The sequence below is a fragment of the Platalea leucorodia genome (genome assembly GCF_965183815.1).
Source record: "Platalea leucorodia genome assembly, chromosome: Z".
Taxonomy (NCBI): domain Eukaryota; kingdom Metazoa; phylum Chordata; class Aves; order Pelecaniformes; family Threskiornithidae; genus Platalea; species Platalea leucorodia.
In genome coordinates, this window is record NC_138858.1 from 71,764,287 (window position 1) to 71,786,720 (window position 22,434).

General features: G+C 42.8%; 1 protein-coding gene across 1 annotated transcript in view; it reads left to right on the top strand.

Annotated features, from left to right (window-relative positions):
* DGKQ (diacylglycerol kinase theta) overlaps window positions 1–22,434 on the top strand; it is a gene marked incomplete at its 5' end in the record, with an annotated part of 101,811 nt that overhangs the window by 9,443 nt on the left and 69,934 nt on the right. Inside the window, one exon of the mRNA XM_082336758.1 lies at window positions 17,640–17,719. Coding sequence (XP_082192884.1) covers window positions 17,640–17,719 — 80 coding nt within the window. The remainder of the gene's footprint in view (window positions 1–17,639; window positions 17,720–22,434) is intronic.

The following is a 22,434-nucleotide window of genomic DNA, read 5'->3' on the forward strand; positions in this document are numbered from 1 at the left end:
CCTAGAAGGTGGTGAAACTTGAGGAAAATGGTGCTTGCGATTATGTTTGATGCTCCAGCCCTCTGTCTGGATGCTGGGGAGACTTAGCTCTGCAAATAGAAGATGCTGAGTGAGAAACCGAGCATGTGACCCAAAATGAGAAGGTGTGAAAGCACAGACATAACCTTAAAAACAAAAACAAGTGAGAAGATTCCTGTTGTGGTTTCTGTAGTGTTGACTGTAGTTTCTCTTGTGAAGAAGAGAAGTTAACCAGTGCCACGTATTCCCAACAGCACCTGGGACTATCAGACCTCCCCAGTTGAATCCTTTTTCAGAAATAGGCCAAAGTAGTAGGTAAAAATACTGTAATGTTAAAAATACCCTTCAAAACAGCTAAGTATTGTTGCGTCCATTCTGGTTTTGACCTCTCTTATTCTGTTCCTCTCATCTTCTCTTTGCTCTAGAATAGCTCCTGTCTGGCAAGTGCCTTACGATTTCTTGAAGCTATTGTATTTTTCATTCCAGCACATTTTCTGCAGGAGGAGCAAATAGATAATTTATAAAATAAATCTTCCTCCCCTTCCTTTTCCCAAGTCTGGAAAGGTAATGGAGATATATTCTACTTATTCAGTACTTCTGCTCAGTGTAACTTTTTTTCTAAATATGGTCTCATGGAAACCTTAAGAACCTTTCAGCATGTGTTGGTAATTCATGTGTATAAATTAATAGCTGATTATATTACATAATAAATTAAGAGCAAGTGCTACAAGAACTTGCCCTGCCAGTCTGATTGATTAAAAAACCCACACCAAACAATGACAAACCAAAATAAACAAAACCTTGAGATCTTTTGGTCCCTCTTTAGGAGCAACTTCTAGTCAGAGGTAGATTTTGAATTTTACTGTTTTGTGAACAGAGCTATTACACCTTGGAAGTTCTGGTGTAGTCGTAAGTGGTTGACACCACAGGCTTCTGTTCTCCAGATAGATGTAAACACTCAGCTTCTATGAATTATATATGATCTTACTCATGTGAAAGAGACTGCTCCTTAAATTCAAGATAAGTATAGTCCTGAGTCTCATCAGTGACTCAAGCCTAAGTGGTGGAATTGAAATCCTCTTTCTTAACAGGAATCTTTTTAAAATGCTTGAAATTCATAATAAAATTAAGATTTTTTTTTTTTTTTTAAAAAAGTAGCTCAGAGATTAGCACCTTCAGTTTGCTAGCCTTTCTGGAAATAGTGCCTTGTGAGTGTTTTATTTTCCTCTGATTCACCACTGAATGAATCATTTGCCGTTGGTTTCCTGACCATGTCAATACCCTCGTAGCAACCACGTTGAAGAAAATACTGAATGTACTTACCCAGCTGGCACAGGACCCTGTTTCTTTGCTTTTTGCCTTTTTTTTTTTTTTTTTTTTTTTCTCTCTCCAGCTCTGCTTTTCACTCAAGCCCTGTAGTTTTGTACACTTCTGTCTGTGGTGTAGCTTGGAAATGAAGCCATACAGGAATGAGAGGTAGAGGTTGCCATGGCAACTGGGGTGTTTTCATTGGGTTTTTTCCCTCACTTGTTTTGTTTTGTGGTGATAGGAAGTGTTGAGATGCCCTAGATAATGCTGAGATTACCCAAGCTAAAAGAGGAAAAAGACTTATCTTGGGGTTACATATATTAATAATTTGGCCTACATTTTAATTGTACTCGGCTTTTCTTTTAAAATTATAACTGTGCTGTGGAGGTAGGTGGGTGCTGTTGTAGCCAAGATGAACAGTGGTTTTTATTCTAGTCTGTTCAGGATTTTTCATTACTTTTTTACATTCTGTGTTCAGTTTTTAAGTGACAAGGTGGAAAGAAGCGCACCTCCTAAGGATTGCAACCCTCCTGCTTACACCACTGAGCAGAGGAGTCCGGTTTGACGTAAAATGCTGCCCGTCTCTCCTTCTGTGGTCCATTGAAAGGCTTATGTGTGTTTTGGAGGGAATTTGTGCGTTTTTCCTCCCCTAGAGCACTGAGCAAACTCATCAAGGCTCTGTGTGCGTGGGATGCATGTGCAGTGTATGGTGCGTGCCCCTGGTAACACGCCCTATAGGTGCAGGACTACGTTACAGCTGCTCTGAATGCTGTAGTGTTGAGAATGTCTCCAGATCTTTGAGTATTGTGAGGGATTCCAGGCAACTGTGTCAACATCACAGTTTTCTGCCAAAATGCCATCATGGCTTATGAAGTCCTACTGTGCATTAAATTCTGCTGTGATCTGCCCTGTTTACTTAAGTGTAACTCAAATTCTTCTTTTTCAAAGCTGAAGAAGTGCTACTGTTATTTCCTTTTCATAAGTGAGAAGGCATTTTGGCTTGAATGTGTCTAAAATTGCAGAAGTGTTAACAGGACTGATCTTTGTAGGAGACATCTGTGTTGTCCACCTGGGTTTTCAGAAACTAGTCATTGAAGTATAACATTGACATTGTGGTGTGCGAAGTTATATGCTCTATACTGGGCAACCAGTGATAGTGATGCAGGAGGCCACGTATGTAAGGGCTGGAAACCTGAAGATTTTATGTAGGTTCCCTAAATGTGATGAAGTTTTAGTTATATGTATACCTGCAGTAAATGTCAGATTATTTTTAGTGATTTTCCTTACAATTGAGGGCTGGGTCAGACTGCTTTTGTGGTTTTTGTTGTGTTATTCTGTTCTGAATACTGTAAGCTATATCTCTTTGTTTTGACCAGTAGCTGTGAGTCAGCTGCAGAGTGCTGATAAACAACTGACAAAGTTTCTCTTTGTAGAGCATCACCCTGAAAGCAGTGAATTGGAGAAGCTGTTGCAACAACAGCTGCAGGGAGTTAAGTACCATGTGTTTAGCATTGATGACACTGCTGCGCATGTCCTACAGTAGGTCCTTCTGTTGTCCAGCTGGGTCTTCCTTGTCACTCTCCTGGTTTTAACCATTACATGTTCCTCTGCCCCTGCTGTCTCATTTGACTTACAGATGCTGCAGAGCTGGCACTTCTCTGCTGTAGCCAGTGTTTTTTATCTATGCTTCAGTTGATCGTATGGGCAGTCTGCAGTAGCAGACAGAAGAGGCTCCTGCTTAAGACTGGTACTTGATTTTTTTCTTACCCCTGTGGCATCTTGCTGAAATTTTGAGTTGAGTGTCATTGGAAGACCTCTCTTCTCCCTTCAAGGGTATTAGGAGCTATAGGCTTTCACCGCAGGTGCAGTGAGGGTAATCAGAGGTTTTTCTGTCAGACTGCAAGCTGGCTGGACTCTTTCTAGCTGTGTAAAGGCTGCAGAGTGGAAGACCTGCCAAAAAGCCACGACTGTGTTACATGGACTGGCATCTGGTTTGTATGGACAACCTTCATCCTTCTAGCCTGTATAAAAGAGCTACTGGAGTGCTTAATTGTTTGCCCTCAGATAGACAGATTTCCGTGCTTCAGAGATGGTTTCTTTTCAGGACCCCTGTCTTCAGCATCACTGAGTACCGCTGCTAGCCCCCTAAGATTGGGAGCTTGTGATTCCTTCTCGCTGGAAGGAGAGTCACAGCCATGCCAGTGGTCTGTGGCTGTTGCACGGTAGGTGCGACTTCCCAGTAGTGCATTACCATGCTAGAACCATGCAGTGGAAAGACTAATTTAGTGGACAGAGGGCAAAGACTGTGTCCCTCCCGGCTCCCTGTGCAACTCCACATTGTGAGTGGGATGCCTCTTCCTCTGGAGGATCTTCTTTGGGGAGCTGTCAGGAGATCAGTTGCTGAGCTCTCTCCTGATGTAGCCCTCTTGAAGATTTCTTGTTTTGCATCAGTGAATCAGTGCCTTGTCCCAGGGCACTGTCCTGTCTTTGGCCTAATCCTCAAGAAAAGAGAAGATGTTGGTGCTTTCTGGATCTGAATGCGAGTTTGGCACAAGCCATCTTCCATCTGTCTGAAGAAGAAAAAGCTCTTAATGTCAGGGACCTGTTCTGTGCTAAAATCACATGCCTTTGAAATTCTGTGCCCACCTTCATTTCACAGGCGGGAAGTCTGATCCAGCTGTCTTTCAAGAGGGAGAAAGTAAAGTCTATGCAGAACTCACCTTTCTCATAGAATTTCATAGAATAGAATCATCCAAATAGTTTGGGTTGGAAGGGACCTTTAAAGGTCATCTAGTCCAACCTCCCTGCAATAAGCAGGGACATCTTCAACTAGATCAGGTTGCTCAGAGCCCTGTCCAACCTGACCTTGAATGTTTGCAGGGATGGGGCATCTACCACCTCTCTGGGCAACCCGTTCCAGTGTTTCACCACCCTCATCATAAATAATTCCTTCCTTATATCTAGTCTGAATCTACACTCTTTTAGTTTAAAACCATTACCCCTTTTTCTATTGCTACAGGCCCTACTAAAAAGTTTGTCCCCATCTTTCTTATAAGCCCCCTTTAAGTACTGAAAGGCCACAATAAGGTCTCTGGGGAGCCTTCTCTTGTACAGGCTGAACAACCCTAACTCTCTCAACCTTTCTCTGTTAGAAGGGGTATTCCATTTCTGTGATCATTTTTGTGGCCCTCCTCTGGACCCAGTGCCACAGGTCCATGTCTTTCCTGTGCTGAGGATCCCAGAGCTGGACGCAGTACTGCAGGTGGGGTCTCACCAGAGAGGAGTAGAGGGGCAGAATCACCTCCCTCAACCTGCTGGCCACGCTTCTTTTGATGCAGCCTAGGATACAGCTGGCTTTCTGGGCTGTGAGTGCACATCGCCAGCTCATGTCCAGCTTTTCCTCCACCAGTACCCCCAAGTCCTTCTCCACAGGGCTGCTCTCAATCCCTTCATTCCTCAGCCTGTATTGATACTGGGGGTTGCCCCGACCCAGGTGCAGGACCTGGTACTTGGCCTTGTTGAACCTCATGAAGTTCACATGGGCCCACTTCCCGAGTTTGTCCAGGTCCCTCTGGATGCCATCCCGTCCTTCAGACATGTCAACCACAGCACTCAGCTTGGTGGTGTCTGCAAACTTGCTGAGGATGCACTTGATCCCACTGTCTATGTCATTGATGAAGAATATTACACAGTAGTGGTCCCAGTATGGACCCCTGAGGGACGCCACTTGTCACTGATCTCCATCCGGACATTGTGGTGTTGACCACTACTCTCTGGATGTGACCATCCAGCCAGTTGGTTTCATTGGAGCCTGTATTCAGTCAGGCTGTGTCATTATTGGCCACACTGTACAGCATGGAAGGAGAGTAGACTGCAGGATGTTAAGTGGAGAGGGTGGACCCCTCTTCTTTGTATAGGCGCAGCTGATAGGGTGTCTAGGTTTTCTGCTGGCTATGGTTATGACCTAGAAAAGTCTCTTGACCAAATGGAGATGGCTGGTTTTGCTGCTGTGGTATAGCTTGCTTGTGCAGTTGTTACCTGCTCCTTGGAGTGCGAAGCCCTGTGGAACTGAGCATGCGGTGTAGGTGCCGTTGTTGTCTCTCCAGCTGTAGGTGCTCTAGCTTCGTCTGCTTCGCAGCATTTAGAAAACCTGCTCTGGGGGAAGTGAGGAGATGGGAGGATGGGGAGGATGCTTTTCTGACAGGTGAAGTTCTGTTAGTTCATTTGTCAGTACTAGGCTTACTGTGCCAGGGAAGATGGAGAAACAAGATAGAGTTTGTTGTCAGACTTCAGAATAATTACAGCCTTTACTGATGAGAGAGTGAGAGGTGCTTAGGGTAGCCCAGGGGCTTTGTAAGGTTACCACCATTCAAGCAAACCTACTATAACCAAATTGGTGTTTTTATGATTGATGGTTCAAGTATATAATTGAACTCATTTGACTGTTTCGTTATTCAGTAGCTTGTCTTGTTTTTGCTTGACTTGTTGCTATGTTATTTCCTAACGGCATATCTGAAATACAAATGAATAGGAGTTCAAATGTACTACCTTGAAATTACAGAGCTCAGATGTTAGCAAAACATTTCTTTTGGGTATCTATACCTATAAATAGAGCTTGCTCTCATGTAGACAGTTCTGGAAATATAAAGTACAATGCAGTCCACATTGTGCAGGGGGAAACTGCGTTTTTATCAGACAGAGTTGTGCTGGTTTTGGCTTGGATAGAGATGATTTTCTTCAGAGTAGCTAGCATGGGGCTGTGTTTCGGATTTGTGCGGGAAACAGTATTGATAATACACGGACATTTTAGTTGTTGCTGAGCAGTGCTTACACAAGAGTCAAGGCCCTTTCTGCTTCTCGCCCCACCCCACCAGCGAGCAGGCTGGGGGTGCACAAGAAGCTGGGAGGGGACACAGCCAGGACAGCTGACCCCAACTGACCAAAGGGCTATTCCATACCATGTGATGCCATGCTCAGCATATAAAGCTGGGGGAAGAGGAAGGAAGGGGGGGATGTTCGGAGTGATGGCGTTTGTCTTCCCAAGTAACCATTACGCGTGATGGAGCCCTGCTTTCCTGGGGATGGCCGAACACCTGCCTGCTGATGGGAAGCAGTGAATGAATTCCTTGTTTGCTTTGCTTGTGTTCATGGCTTTTGCTTTAGCTATTAAACTGTCTTTATCTTGACCCACGAGTTTTCTCCCTTTTACTCTTCTGATTCTCTCCCCCATCCCACCAGGGCAAGTGAGCAAGGGGCTTAGTTGGTGGCTGGGATTAAACCACGACAAGGGTATATGCTGGTATCTCCATTTAAAGCAGAAGCAGCTATGGCTCGTTAGCTGGTAAGGCCAGAGGGTCCTGGAGAGAGAAAGGACCTGGCAAGTACAAGTGATCTATAAGGATGCTCAGTAAATATTTGGAAAACCTTAACAGGTTTCTCATTTCTTCTGGATTTTCAGAGGAAGAGGACCCACAATGTGGCCTTGTTGAACTGTAAGACAAGCAAATGCCCAAGGTTTCTCACCACAGTGAGAGAGGAGGGTATTTTTAATGCCCGACTTCTTAAAGCTTTCAGAGATATTTTCCATTCCTGTCTTGCTGTTGTTTGAAATGTTCTGGGAAGACCAAAGCTTCTAGTGACAGCTTTCCTGGTGACATTTAGCAAGCATTGCAAAACAGACTTCTAAACTTAAATTAGGTTGTGTTTTTGTCTGAGAGAGCACACCAATATTGCATACAGGTCTTTGCGTGTTTCTGCTGAATTGGGAAATAAGCTGGCAAGGTCCATGTACTGCATCCAACATTCCTTTCAGTGAATAGTCACAGTATTCAAGCTGGCCCGTGGTCATGGTCCTAAACAAAAAAGCTAAATGTGTCTGTGTTGGCAAGCTGCTACAATGGAAAAGGAGCTCAAAGCTGTGTAACAAATGTAAAAGTTAAGTCCCACAAACTTACAGTGAAAAGGGAGCATTGATTTTAAGTTACTCATGAAAATTGCATCTCTTCCATCAGCTTGAAAGGCCCTGTCTGCATAAGCAGTCTGATAACCGTGTGGTTTATACAAGAATCTAAAAACATTGAGATTTAAAGGAAAAAAAAAAGTCTTTTTCTCCAGTCTATGACTACTTAGCCTGTGGGCATTTCCTCAAAGCTATTGTCTTCTAATTGTCAATGGATCTCTTCAGTGAATGCAAAAGGCCGTGCTGCTGAACAAAATAGTCTGCTTACAGGACTGAGGACAACTTCAGAAGTGAGTGAAAAAGCCCCTTAAGGGCAGAGACACTGTAAGATTAAGCCTGTATTTTGGCTTCTGTCCTGTCAGGCACATGCTACGGAAGAGCAGGAAGACAGAAGGAAATAACCTGCTTAGTTTTTTGGCCAAAATAAAACTTTGTTTTGATAGGGTCAGACTGACTTGGCCTGAATTGTCTTGGTGCTGATATGCCCTTTAAGTCCCACTGATTCATTGTTTGGAAAGTAGAGACTGTTATTGTTGTCTTGCGTAAGAGCTTTGAAGCTTTGGTTTACTCCCTGGCGTTGCTAGATTTCTTCTTGTTTGTTTTGCTCTGTCCATCTATAGGCAGTTGTGTTCCTCCTCGTTTCTCCTTCGGTCTTTTAAGTACGCTGCGGTAGCTGTGCCTCCTGCACTGGGCATCCTTGCCATTGTGTGCATGGGTATACTTCTATTGAACTAATTTGAGCAAGCTGATTCTTAAACATTCAGCTCTTTTGTAGCCATCTTCCTCCTTCCCCAAGCGCGCGTGAATAGCCTCTTTATAAATCAGTGCTGCTGTTTCATGACTGTGAGCCCTGGCAGAACCGAAGTGAAAGCTAAGACGTCTCTACGAATGCTGGCAAACAAAATGGGAATTTTGGAAGCCTTTCCAGGTCCTGGACTAAAGCAGTTTGGTTTGGTGATCCACCAGAAGGCAGAGGGCCCTGCTGTGTTTCAGGGTAACCCTGGGGAAAGTGGCTGGACTGAACAAATATTTGCATCCCCTTCCTTAGTAAGAGGGGTAATAAGAGAACATCTTGTTTTCTCTTATTCTAGCAGTGATTGCCAGTGCTCTTAAAAAAAGAGCTGGTTTTTTCACTTGTTGAGCACTATCTTTTTTTCTTTTTTTTTTGGAGGGGGGGGGAGGGAAAGGGTGAGAATAACCACTTGAAAGACTGGGTAAGATTTCCCACCTTATGTGTTTTTTGCTGTCCTTTCTGTTCTGCTGTCAGTAAGTGCCCAAAATAAGCCTCTTTGACTTGTTAAAATAACCAGCACCTTGCCTTGCTAAGGTACCTAGCTGCAGAGATAGTTGCAAAAAAGAAAGGAAAATAAACAGTTCTTCATGGCTGTAGTACACAGGGCAAGAAATGCTGGACATAAGTTGTAATAAGGGAGGTTTGGTTTGGACACCAAGTACCAGGCTCCTAACTGTAAGGACTTTGGAGGATGCAGAGTTGGCTGTGCGGAGAGGCTGTGGGTTGTCTCTCCTGGGTGGGTTTTTGGAGTAGGTTTGGCTGACGCTTGTCAGGAACACAGAAGGACAGACTAGCTGAGCTCTTGAGGTCACTTGCTGCCTAGCTTTCTGTAAAAATTAATGTGTTACTTATGTGCTTTCATTACAGTTACCTCTGGGACATACTGAGATTCATGCTCAAAGTAGTAAATACTTGTGTAGAAATTATTTTGACAGCGTAAGTATGTGGCACAGAACTAACACAGTCTGAACTATAACACGTGAGTGTTTGACATCAGCTGAGCAGAGTTGTTACTACTCTTCTGTCTTTCTGCTTGGAATGTGTTTTGGTTTGCAGATCTGAGAAGAAAAGGATGGAAATCCCAGTGCTTCCCTAATCGTTTAGGCTCAGGAATGTCCTCATCTCTTCCCTCCCAGCAGGTGTCTTCTCAGGAGCAAATCATGCGAGACCTCTAAATTCCCACAGTCCTTTGTTTTGATAAGTGCTGAGAGTTTTCTGTTAATTGCTGAATTTGGAGCATTCTCAGGCTTGGCATCTAGAGTAGGAGAACATTTTGTAATGTAGGAACATTTGTATTCTGAAGAATAGCTCTGATCGGGGGGAGAGGAAATGCCTCTAATTGAAGAATAGGTTGCAATAATGGCTTGATGTAGCATAGGCAAATTCAAATACCCCCTCCTGTTCTGGATTGTTGATGCCTTATATAAGTTGGTGACATATGGAACAAAGATTTGTAATAATTGTGTCTGTTTAAGAGAAATACTTAAGTTGCTAGAAGTACTGATGGATATCTCTTCTTGTCACTAAACTTTACAGGAAGTCTGGGAATATTTTTGAGGGTATAATTTACCCCTATTTCATTTTTTCATCTTGATATAGACAAGATGTATGTTACATAGTCTAATTTATAATCTGGTGTATTGACTTGAAGTGAAAGAATCTTGGCTTCTGTAAACTGTTGTGCTTTAGAGAGCTGAAAGGAGTCATGCTGATTTACAGCATGTGAGAATCTGACCTTAACTCTTCAGACTACGTAATTAGATGTACTGCACTCTTAACAGTAATGCTCTCTACTGGAGTTAATGAAAATGAAAATTACTGAAAGTATTGAGAAGGAATTGAAAAACTCACCTGCTGGAGTGAATTACCCCTCTGGATTAAATGGCATGAGCCATTGTTCCTTCTGTAGTGCCTGTTGCATTTGAAACAGTCCTGTTTGCTATGAAGCACAAGGCTTGAAACTGCACCGCGTATACTTCGTGCTGCCCTGAGACTGCTGCTAAACTCGATGGCTCCACTTGCTCGCCGAGGCTGGTGGTCTATTGCACCAGGTACGTGGTAGTGTAAAAAGTGCCTGTGCTGTCACCTGTCCAAAGAGTCCAGCTAACCCCAACAGTTCCCTGGAGAAACAGCACAGAGTTGTACTCCTGGTGCTCATCACCCTGGAGTTTGCAGCCCAGAGGCAGGTGGTTCTTGGATCCATCTGCTAGCAATGTGGGCTCTGACCAAAGTTATCACGAGGTGTGTGTCTGTTGTTTGTCCTAAGTCTGGAAACGTGTGGTGGGAAGCGGTGGTGGAAGTGTGGCGGGGCATGGTCTGCTTTTTCACAGACCTGCCTGCCTGCCTTTGATTGGCAGAAAATGTTGCTCCTTGCAGGTGCTGGGATTTGTTCGGATGGAAAAAGAAAAATTTGATTACAGAATGAGTTTTATTTGAGGGATAAAGTGCAGTAATGAGTTGAAGGTTGTCGTGTGAAAAAGGAGGAGAGAGAATCTCAAGGTGTGGGGGCTTACGATAAAGAGTAGAAGTTGCCATAAAGGTGGAGATGGGGAAAACATAATTGTACCACCTGCATCTGGTCCAGGAAGCTATTTATAAATATGTTTGATTTTTAAAACGAATACTTCAAATTTTGAAGCCTAAAATGTGTGAGTAGAGAGACACATTCCAGTTCAGGGTAGGAGGAGTAAAGTTGCACTTAAGATACCTGATGATGACTCTGTCCATGTTTCTTCATCTGTTGTGTTTCATCTTTTTTTTAAAGATAACCTTTGAAAGATTACATTGGATAGGGATCATCTATAACACTTGCAGACACCTGTTGATAAAAAAGCTGCCCAATATTTAATCTGGTAGAAGTTTTTGGTTTTGTCCTGTACAATTTCCATGTGCTCAAGAAAAGGTAGACAACATTCCCCTGCCCACCCAAAGGGTGGCCCAGTGCCAGAGTCAGTTGCTAGCCATAACCACAGCCTCTTCTTTGTCTTGTTTTTCTGAGCGTCTTAGCAGAAGACGGGTATGACCGAGGGTACTGCGCATGGAACATTCCCTCCATAACTGAAATTCGGGGTTCACGACGTGTGAAATGCTAAAATAAAACCACACTGACTGCAGGGCTGGTTTTGGGTGGCAGGCAAAAGCAGTAGAGGGAAGCAATGAACTCGAACAAGGTTGCAGGTGGGTTGGTGGCAGCAATGTCTGAGTAGGGCATGTGCCGCTCAGCTGTCTCGCTAACGGCCCACCACCCCCTCTAGGGAGGCCCGCAGTGAGCAGAGAGTTCATGCTGGACATCGGCTGCTGAGGACTGCAGAAAAATCTTTTAAGTGAATTACTTCTAATGTACCATTTTATTGCCTGGGGTTGATCAATGTAAAGTGATGTGTATAAAGAGGGGGGAAAAAGACTCTTACAAGTTGATGATCCTTGAGTCAGCTTTTACAGATCAGGCAAGAAATGAAGTTGTAATGATGCGTCTAGGGAAATATGTGCCCAGTGTGTAATTGTTAAAAAAAGGCAAGCTGAATGCTGGACATTATTAGGAAAGGAATGAGGAGGAGTGGCACAAAAGCCACCCCTGTGCCACGACATAAATTCACGCTGTGCACGTACTGTCTGTGCAATGGCTGAGCATCTGGTGAGTCATTAGGAGTTTCATGCAGCCTTGGATCTTCAAGAAGGCATTTTCTTTTCTTTCTTTTTTTTTTAATCCTCCTTGTAATTCTGTCATGTAATCTATGTAAATTTATAGGGCTTTTTGTAGAGGATTGTAGAGAGTTTTCATTTATGTAATACTCCTACATATATCAGGCCACCCAGTCCAGTAAACTCTCCAAGACAGTGACTTCTTCCAAGTCTTAGATTTAACAAGATGCCCCAGAGAATTACTGCTTTTCATTTAGTTTTATTTATATTCACATTAATGAGCGGAGTATGTTCTTTAATGCATTGCATTTAATTTTTTCCAGAAATGAAAAATTTATTGTGCACGGATAGCTGGGAAAACTGTTCTGAGTTACTAGGCCATTCCTGGCTGAGCTAATGGTTTGTTTTAAAAACAAGAATAAGCCCTTTAGTCAACCAGGTCATTCGGTAATCTATAACCTTTGTTAAAATATTAGAAAAAACTTGCAGGCACTTGCTGGGAGTTACAGTTTGTGCAGGTGAGCAAAATGCGAGTGAGTTGCGGCACTCAGAGGGAACGCTGAACAAAATGGAATTACTATTTGCCAAGTCATCCAGACAATACTGAGGAGTTGTGGTGTTGTCACTTCATGTCAGGGTATGAAATTTCCCCAGTGCTGGCTCTGTGACAGGTAGTTGGCCAAAACGCTGTGTTGTTTCTTGGGAGTTACTGAAGTTTTCTGTGGGTCTGCCGTGTGCCAGTGCATGCGAGGCGTGCACGGAGAGCACGCTCGGCTGCAGGAGCTTGCCTCTGTCTTTGGGTGCAGGAGCTCTCTCTTTTTGAGAGTCCTTAATGTCACCTGTGGCAACGAGAAGGGTGATGGCTCCTGTGTTAGTACCAGACCAGTCCTCCAAAACCCATGGGTCATGACGCCCTGCAGTGAAGACAACAGGAGGGAATTGTTGGAAGAGAGCGTTACTGCTGCTTGTGGTACTGGTGCACATTAATTGAGGTGTAAGAACCAGAGGCAGAGGGGCAGGAGGCAACTGGCAGGACAACAAATCCAGACAACAGAAGGCTGGAGGAGGAACTGCAATTTACTTTGCAGGTGCTTTTGTTAAGCTCAAAATGAGCGCTCACTGAAATGAGAGAAGTGCTCTTTGGTTAAGAACACACACGTGAATAGGTCCACAGTGAGTCTTGTGTTAAACTGATCACATTTCCAGGAGAGGATCAAATCCATTTTGCTCTTTGTGTTGACGTTCCTTGATCCTCCTTGGAAAGCAATTTGGTAGCTCTACTTTTAATAGTGTTTAGGAAATGTAAAATTAGATTTAAAAATATAATTGTTAAAGTTAAAATAAAAAATTAAATAGAGACTAACATGTTAAAATACAAATTTACAAATAAATTTATGTTTAAAAACCAGCAAAACTGAATTATGGTGACTACCTCCTCAAAGAGGAAACAAAAGTAATTTTCAACACCTTTTAGGAGTTTGCTCAGGACTGGGTGGTCTTTTGAAAAGTGGGAGATTATGTGTTAAATTTGGTATTTTGTAAGTGATTCTCACCCAGCCATCGTTTGCATGGGACACTGATACATTACTGGAGTGTGTATAGAACATAATCCACCTTTTTATACTTCCCACTCTTGGGATCTGCTTTGAAGTCTGTCTTGAGGACAGAGAGAAAAAGGGTTACATGGAAAAACTGTGGCATATTGGAGGGTGTAAATAGCCCTTGATTTACTAGCAAGCGTTACACAGCTCATGAGTTACAGTGATGCCCAGATTTTATCTCCTGCCTTCCTAGGGAGGGCTGGGGAGAGATGTTTTCTGTTTCCTTGCAAGTGTATGTTGGAGAGCTACTGTCTCTATGTTCACTGGGTGTTGCTGTATGTGCACATTGCCTTTTTCTTTATGAAATCACCAAGTCAAAGTGTGATAGGGAAAGTGGCCCTGGGAATTGAAGCTTATGGGCAGAGACTACTGTAGAGCTGCGTCTCATGCTCTGTGTGGACAGGGAGCAGTCCTGTGGTGCCTGACTGCTGCCTGACTGCCTCCTGTGCATTAGGAATATCTAATTTTTCATATGAATGATGTCATTTATTATTGAGCAGAGGAGGGGACAAGGGAAAGTTGTCAAATGTGGTTGCTGCTGTACACCTGAGGCCCGTATAGTTAGATGCTCAGAGAGACCACATGAAGTCTCCCAAACCTGCAAGTAAACCTTTTTGTGGATTCTGTCAATGTCTCTTGAAATCACATCTGTTCATCTTCCCTCAATGTTGTATAGCTTCATGCAGCTTAAACCTGGATATAGGTGCCTTGTGTTCCAAGTCTAGTTTGAAGGATGCAGGCACTGTTTTCTTCAAATATACCTCAAGTGTTTGTCTCTTCATTCACCCATGCTGTTAGATACTTCTGGCAGTGCTTAAAACACTTAGTCTAAAGGATGCACTGAGCGCTCCAGCCTCTCAAGCCTGACCGAAACCATCAGTTTCACGTACAGTATCTGAAAGCTGCAATTGAAATTGCTTTGTTTTGACGTAGACAATCCATAGATGTGTCTGCTGGTAGCTGCTCGCTGAGTTTGTATGTATGAAGAAATCCTCTTCCTATAAACAGAACAGCCTGTCCTCTTCTTTTCCCTTTAAGTGCTTTTTCCTCAAAATTTTGCACTTCATCTCCTGAAACTTCATGCAGCGTCTTCTGGCTTGTTCTTCTGGTGAAAGATCAGCCCTTAAAAAACACCAAACCTCTCTGGGCTGTCAGAACTTCAGGCTTAATTGTGTTGCCTCACCGGGACTACCGATACAAATTTAGGATTCCCCCCCCCCAGTCTTTTTCATGCTTCAGTTTGGCTTGGTGCCATTTTTTTTTTTTTTCCTTTCTTTGGGGAATGTGGTAAACAAAAACCAAAATGGTGACTTGTAAGAGTTAGCTCACCCCCTGAGGAATTTTGTGGGACAAGAAAAAGATACGTAAGAAAGAGCGCATCCTCCCTGCTGAATCTGAGGCATGTGACAAGCAGAGGAGGGGTGTGTGAGCGCCTCCTGAAAAAAGGGTGAAAATCTTTCATGGGGAATGTTACGGTCTCTGTTTGGGCACTGCTGGTCTCCTGCTGTTTGTCTCGTGATATTCCTTAGTTTGATTCTTTGCAAATGCTTCAGTATTTCCCTTGAAATTGTAGGAAATTCATTATTTTGCGTGTTGTCTTTTTCTGTATGCACTCAGTCAAACAATTAAAACCTTTATGCACCTTCCTGTTTTACTCCTTGTCTGAAACCTTCATTCACCTTTTGATTTTACTGCTTGTCTGAAGTTGCCAGTTTGAGTTCTTCTTTAGTATATTTTATTGTGCTATGTTTCCTCAGCTGAACCATGCGATGCTGTCTTTATGCGGGACTATGTTTTGCTGCTTCAGTCACTACAAAGAGAAAATTGAGTGGTATTGTGTGATGACTTGAGCTGTCCATGCCCATGGAAGGAGCCTCACTTCTATCAGCGGATTTGGAGCCGCCTTCTCTGAATTCCCTGAGGTGTTTGTGTAGGGCTTGGTTAACTTGCATGTTGAGTTACTGTGTGTGCACTTAAAATAAAGCTAGGAGCCACTTGCAGATACTGGTCTTGCAGACAGGTCTCTGCCTGCTGCTTCTTGCAGATGATAAAATTTCTGGGAGCAATCTGCAGTGCCTTGCTCTGTGCTTTCCTTTCTAGTCTGTCAGCTTCTGAACCAGAAAGATGAGGGAAATGGTGCCATTTCACTGAATTTCATTAGTCACTGATGCTTTCTCCTTGACTAGTTCTCACCCCTTTATGAAGTTCTTGACAGCTGCCTATTTATATTAGAAGATTTGTACTGTTGCCTTTTTTGGGTTGGAGCTGTGGGAACCTTCTGCCTGCAGAGGTCAGTCCTCCTCACCTAGCCGGGTTCAGCCGACCTTCGAGCACCGCCTGTGAGACAGTGAAGAGGCTGCCTAAACAAATGGCTGGGGCAGATGTCTTCTGGTGGTGGCAGGGCATATGTGGTAAATTTCAGACTAGCTGGTAATGGGCAGATAGCTTTTCTCCTGCAGTCTCTGCAGACCTGCTCTCACAGCAACCAGCTGGCCCTCCTAAAAACATCAGTAGAAACGTTGCAGAGACCTGAGGAGAGAGTAGGTTATGTCTATCTACATCTGTGTTGTGATAACATAAGTAAACGTGATAAGAATTCACGAGTTCTCTGTGTGAGGTCATACCTGTTTTCTGGAGCAGGAGATGCATTTTTCCTCTGCCCAGACAATCGCTTTGTTCTCTTTGGTCTCCTCTGTCCTGATGGGCTGTGTGCTCCTTCCTCCATAGTGACCACCTCTAAATGTGTTGGGCATCTGCATTTTCAGCTCTGAGAATCTGCTTTATCATGGCTTCGTTGGCTGTTTCCACCCCTTATCTGCCCCATTTAGTCAGGAATGCCATCAGCCTTAAAGATGCACATAATACTTCATAGCACCCAGCAGAAGGTTTGGATATGCTCCATTCCCACTTTCTTTCATCAGTGCAGTAATCACTCTGTGTTCAACCATGGATGATGAATAACATGTTTGTACGCAGCAGTGACTTGCAGTGCTGCTTCTTTTTCTGACTTGCAGACTAATGAAAAACAAACATCTGCCTACTGCTCGCATTAAGATGGGTGCCAACATGAAAAGGGTCATTCTTCTTTTTGTGCCACCAGAAGGAAAGGTTACTTTGCATGGACTGGTAGTAAGCTGCATAGAGAAGTGGACCTGGATTTTAATGCTTGAGTGGGAATGGGCAAAGTGGTGTTGTGAAATGAGAAGTCAATGAGCTGGAGAAGGAGGAGGAAGAGAGGAAAATTGTCTGCTTTTGATGGCACTAGCACGTACGATCAGTAGCAGCAATGGGCTGCAAAAGGGAAGCTTGAAGCGCGTGGGGGTTTTTTTCACTTGCTGGTGAAACTTAGGAAGTGGTAGAGCGTGCTTCTGAAAAGCAGGGACGTGCAAAAACCTCCTGTGTACAGCAACAGTTGCTGCTGGCAAGTGATCATCTTCCCTGGCACCGGGAAAGGTCTGCGCTTCCACGCCAGAGGTCAGGGCCTGAGCAGGTGTGTAAGGCTTCACGCTTGAACTGGTAGAGAGTAATTCGGAGAGAAGGAGGAGGACTCAAAAGCCATAGCTGCATGGCTTATTAGTTCCTAATTAATGCGAGGTGCTGGGAATGAAATAAAGAATCCCTTGTTTTCCTTGCACAGCTTAACATCATGTAAATCCACGGTAAGAAGCTGTGGGAAATATCACCCCCATGAGAAATGATTTTTTTCAAACGCTGTCTTGCTTGAAAGCATGCTTTGTGGAGCTCAGGTGGAATTCTAAGCCTGTTGCTTCCACAGTAAAAGATACAATTAGTTGCTCTTGACTTTCGAAGCTGCATGCAACTGGTGACCTTTAATTTCGTCTCCTTCATCCATTCCGCTCAGTGTGTAACAATGCTGTGTTTTCTCCCATTTATTCCTGTCACATGCACTAGCTTATAGGATAATTCACTTTCAAACATGTCCATCTGCTTTGGCTACATCAAAGAGCTCTTTTGGACTTTAGACTGTTTAAAATCTATTTTGAAATTTAAGAGCTCATTTTAGTTCTCATGGAGGGAGAGTGTGGGAGGGCATGTCTTGCTGTAGGCCTGTAATGCATTGGGATAAACTCTCCTTCCTTTTCCATTGCCAACTTCTTAGTAACAAAGCGAGCTGGAGTTCATGCACTGCAAGAAGTGTTACAGTCATGTACGTTCTCAAACCTAGGGGAGAGCAAATGTGATTAAAAAGATGTGTTCCTAATTGTATTTGACTCCATATGATTTTGTTTGTTTGTTTGTTCTCACAAAGTCCCTTGTTTGTGAAGACTTGCTCATGGTTCTTCTTTTATTTCCTCAGTTTGCAACTTCATGTCTCATGAAAAGTGCCTCAAGAATGTCAAGATACCGTGCTCGTGTATTGCTCCCAGCCTTGTAAGGGTGAGTAAGCACACACTGCCTTGTCTCTTTCTTGGGATATTAGCTCAAATTTAATACTACACCATGTTCATTAGTGATTAATTTTGCTTAAATCAATTGTGTTAGTCATTACTGAGGCTTTTTTATAGCTGCTCAAAGGCATTACAAAGGAATTACATTTCCTTCGAAAAGTTCCCCTGCTATGGGCAGCTGTGGATAGTCTGTCTTTGAAGAGCACTTATTTGCATTCTTTAAGTATTACTAGATGTTCTTACTTGTGTGTCATTACCTGGAAGCCTCGCAATAATGGAGTGGAATGACTGATTGATATCAGTACTCTCAGAAAACCATACCATGTGTCATACTGAAGAAGATCTCTGTACACCACCAATGTTTTTACAGCAATTACATCTTATGGGGAAAATGCTAAAGCTTCTCTGCCTAATGAAGGGGCTGTGTTTGGCTTCTATTGATTGCTGCATCTTAAGAATTTGCTTGTTTATTGTGTCCAGAGAATGAAGTCATTGCATTAAAAACATAGGATTTCAAAGCCAAGAAATCAAAGGGCAGGACTTCAATTGATGGTAATAATTCAATTACTGGTAATAATTCAGATTTATTTATTTTGGTAATTAATAAAGTACTTGCTCTCAGATGCCCTGTGACTTTTTATCCCGCAAGACTTCACGCTTAAGAGGTTGCTTTTAAAGGTTGCGAAAGATGAATCAACTTTAAAGAAGATAACAACATGCAACTAAGGTATCAAGAAGCTAAACTGAGGAGAAAGCAAAGTGTATTATCCACTTGGGAAAGGATGACAGAAAAGGAAAAGAAGGGAAGAAGGAGATGGCAAACTTACTAGAGAAGTAGTAAAACACTACAAATATCTTAAGGAGCCATATGGAAAAGTCAAAAGAGACATGGCTGTAAAATCAGAATCATGTGCATTACAGACCTTGCTGATTAAAAGCACATTTATGGGAACACATTGTGTAGACCCGGGAACCTGTGAAGCGAAGCTGATTCCCTTTTTTGTGTCCTAAAAATCTCTACAAGTTCCTTTATGTACGGGGAAATCTATGTACAGGGTGAGATGGGAAAGTTTAAAACAATATGTAACTTGAGTTACAGGAATTGATAGAGAGAAATTAGCCACTTGTTTTTCTTAAATTTGCTTTGTCTGGGTGATAATGCTGTTGGGCTTTGCTACACGTTTTGTCTTCCCCACATACTTTTCATCTTGAGAGATATAAATCAGGTGGCAAAAAGGTGTCTGATACATAGGAAGTTGCCCATTAGAACCCACAGTAAAGGGACATGTAAATAGTGAGAGATGCTATTACTAAGAATTAGCTCTACTACTGTTTCAGTATGTGGGCAGTCAGTCATGGTACCATGGGAAAAGGAATGATGAGTCAAAAGGTATAGGTATCTTTGCAAGGGCCTTTGAGGGAATGGTACAAATCCAACGGGGAAATATTCCTTTAATTCAGAGTGTCAGAGTTGTAAATGTTTGTGACTGCTTCTTTTGTGAATTTGCTCTAAATTTAATTCATTGTTCAAAATAGTATTTGTTCCTTTGCTTTTGCATGGTAAAAATCCTGCATTTAAACTTATTAATGTTTCCACTTGGATCAGTCATGGATGTTAGTGTATTTTTTTTCTTCTTTTGCCAGTCCACATTCTCTACCTGCCCCAACATGTGAATTTTATCTAATTTCTATTGTTTACATATAAAATCTAACTCTCATTGCTGTTTTGAATAGAAGTAGAATTTGTTTTGTCGGAGTGTTGTTGCCAGCCCTCAAAGCTGTTTGCAGTTCAGTGTTGCTGTATTCAGCTGCAATGAGTCTTCTACGTTATCCATGTTGAGCTATAATGATTATGTTTTGAAAATACTGGGTTGTGCTGTTCTTTCTGGACAGTCTTGTCCTCTTTGACATAGTCATCCAAGTTGCATTAATCCTGGTCTGCTGTGCAAGTGAAGTCTGCCATATGGGGGGAGACGTTTTGCGTGCAGGCTCTGTCAAAGTAAATATTGAACTTGGCATTTGCTTAAGAAACATAACAGAGAAAAAAAAAGATAATAATTTATAGAATGTGTGGAAAGTTTATTTTCTTAATCTCCCTGCTCTTCTTTCAGATTATTTATTATTTATTTATTAAAAGGTCCAACGTAGGAGGGAACACTGGTGGGATTTTTTTTCTGATAGTTCCTCCTAGCATGTCAATATTCAGTGTATTACAGAAATGAGATTTTTTTTTTTTTTTAAATCCCCTGGATTTCATCTAGAGAAGATGGCAACTGTTAAAGCTCATCAGAGTGTGTGTCATTTGATACTAAGTCAAACTGTCAGAGAATAATTTTTCAGCAGATGTTTCATGGAAACTTATTCCTGAGAGTAGGGTTTCCTTTCCAGGGTCAAGTAGAGGCCCACAGAGTCACAAGCATGCCATGACTCCATCCAGCCTCAGATCATTCTTGATGAGTTCACTCTTCAGGCTGCCCTAAGAATTTTTTTGCACTGTTGTTAATCATCACCTGCATTTAGTATTCCAGACTGGAGCCAGGTCATGATGTTTCAAAACAGGACTTCATGGCTCAGTCTTCTGAACAAGTTTGTGTTTTAATGGTTTGCAGGGGGTATGATTTGTATCACTAATAAGGTCTTGGCAACTTTTCCAAATTCAAACCCTCTCTCCCCTACATTCCTGTAAGTATTTGCCTATTCTGAGGTATGTGTTAAAAGGGGGGGGAGGGGGGCGGCAAAAAAAGCCTCCCACCCCCAAAACACCCAACTAAACCCCAAATAACAGTGAAAACAAAATCTTCTTGATTGAGTGTGAAATGTGAAGTTTTATTTTCCCTTGTTAGATTGGAATTGAAGCTCTATTACAAGTTGTTGTGGTTTAACCCCAGCCAGCAACTAAGCTCCACACAGCCGCTCACTTGCTCCGCCCTTGGTGGGATGGGGGAGAGAATTGGAAGGGTAAAAGTGAGAAAACTCGTGGGTTGAGATAAGAACAGTTTAATAATTGAAGTAAAATGAAATATAATAATAGTAGTAGTAGTAGTAGTAGTAATAAAATAATAATAATACAATAATAATATACAAAGCAAGCGATAGACAATACAATTGCTCACCACCCACTGACTGATGCCCAGCCTGTCCCCATGCAGTGATCGCTGCCCACCAGCCAACTTCTCCAGTTTATATACTGAGCATGACATCATATGGTATGGAATAGCCCTATGGCCAGTCTGGGTCAGCCCCCCTGGCTGTGCCCCCTCCCAGCTCTTGTGCCCCTGGCAGAGCATGGGGAGCTGAAAAGTCCTTGACCAGCGTGAGCACTACTTAGCAACAACTTAAACATCAGTGTGTTATCAACATTATTCTTATACTAAATCTAAAACACAGCACTATACCAGCTACTCAGAAGAAAATTAACTCTGTCCCAGCTGAAACCAGGACAGTATCCACCCCTTATTCTATACCATCTACATCATGCCCAGGTCTTACACTTTCCAATACATTCCAATTAGTCCCCACCACTTTTCCAGTCCTTTGAGTTCATTTAGCCCATGACTTTGGGCTTCATCTGTCACAACAGTCTTTCAGGGCAGGAGAGATGGAGAGATGGTGTGTGGTGCTGGATTGTTGCATTTCTGAAGCTAGTTCTGGTCCTACCACCTCTGCAGTTTGCTCAGTTTCCTCAGAGTTCATTCTTCATTAATTTGCACGATTCTTACTGTATACTGTTGATATGGCACATAGTAATCATAGAAGTGATGACATACAGTATTATATAGCAACTAACATTAGACAATTCAGTTCATTGGCTATTTTCACCCAAAATCAAATCCCCTTGAGGTACACATCGGACTTCCCCATCCTCCCACAGCAACCTCGCTTCGAATCCAAGTCACAGCACCAATACTGTCCTGGTTTCAGCCCTTAGATTTACCAGAGAAGTGTGTGTGTGTTTTCTATATAACTATTCTTTGAAAACTGAATGGAAGTTAGGCATTTGCTATGCTTGTTTTCCCTTGTTGTGTTGGTGCGTTGCTGTAATGGTTACTAAACATTTTCACTTCAAGAAGCGTTGATAGGCTGCTCATGAAACTTTCTTGTGTGCTTTTGTTCTTAAAGCCAGGTTGTCTAGAATGGAAAAAGGCTGTTTTAAGTCATCAGCTTTTCCTGAAGCTTCTATGCTAAAAATAAAACTTGGCTTTGTAGTTAAGAATGTGGGTAGCCGCTGCATTCACGGGTTGTGATGGTGAATGGGAGGGTTGTAGTGCTCGCAGGGGTCTCTGCTCGGGCAAGCAGGTGTTGCCATTGCCTGCTGACCTGAGTTTCTCCCTTTGCCTGCTGGATTCAGCTGTGTGCAAGTGGTTATTCAGATCAGTTCCTCATGAACTGAAAGTAGAAGAGAGGAAAACAGGATACTCGGGTTAGGGTAAGTCCCCCTAACCCCCCTTCTGATAATCTGTTCTGTATTGGACACTTCATACTTTGTATACACAACAGCAGCATCTCATTTTTCTGCAGCTGAAGGACTTCTGTACTGGCACACAACCTCTTTTTTGTTTACTTTCCCTCCCTACCTCTGTTCCCTGCCCAAGAAGCAATGGGAAGCTCCAACAAAATGAGGGACAAAGTCCATCAGGGTTTGGTTACTGCTTCACTTGCCTTGGAATAATAAATCCCCCACTCTCATTCAGCTGTCAGAAATGT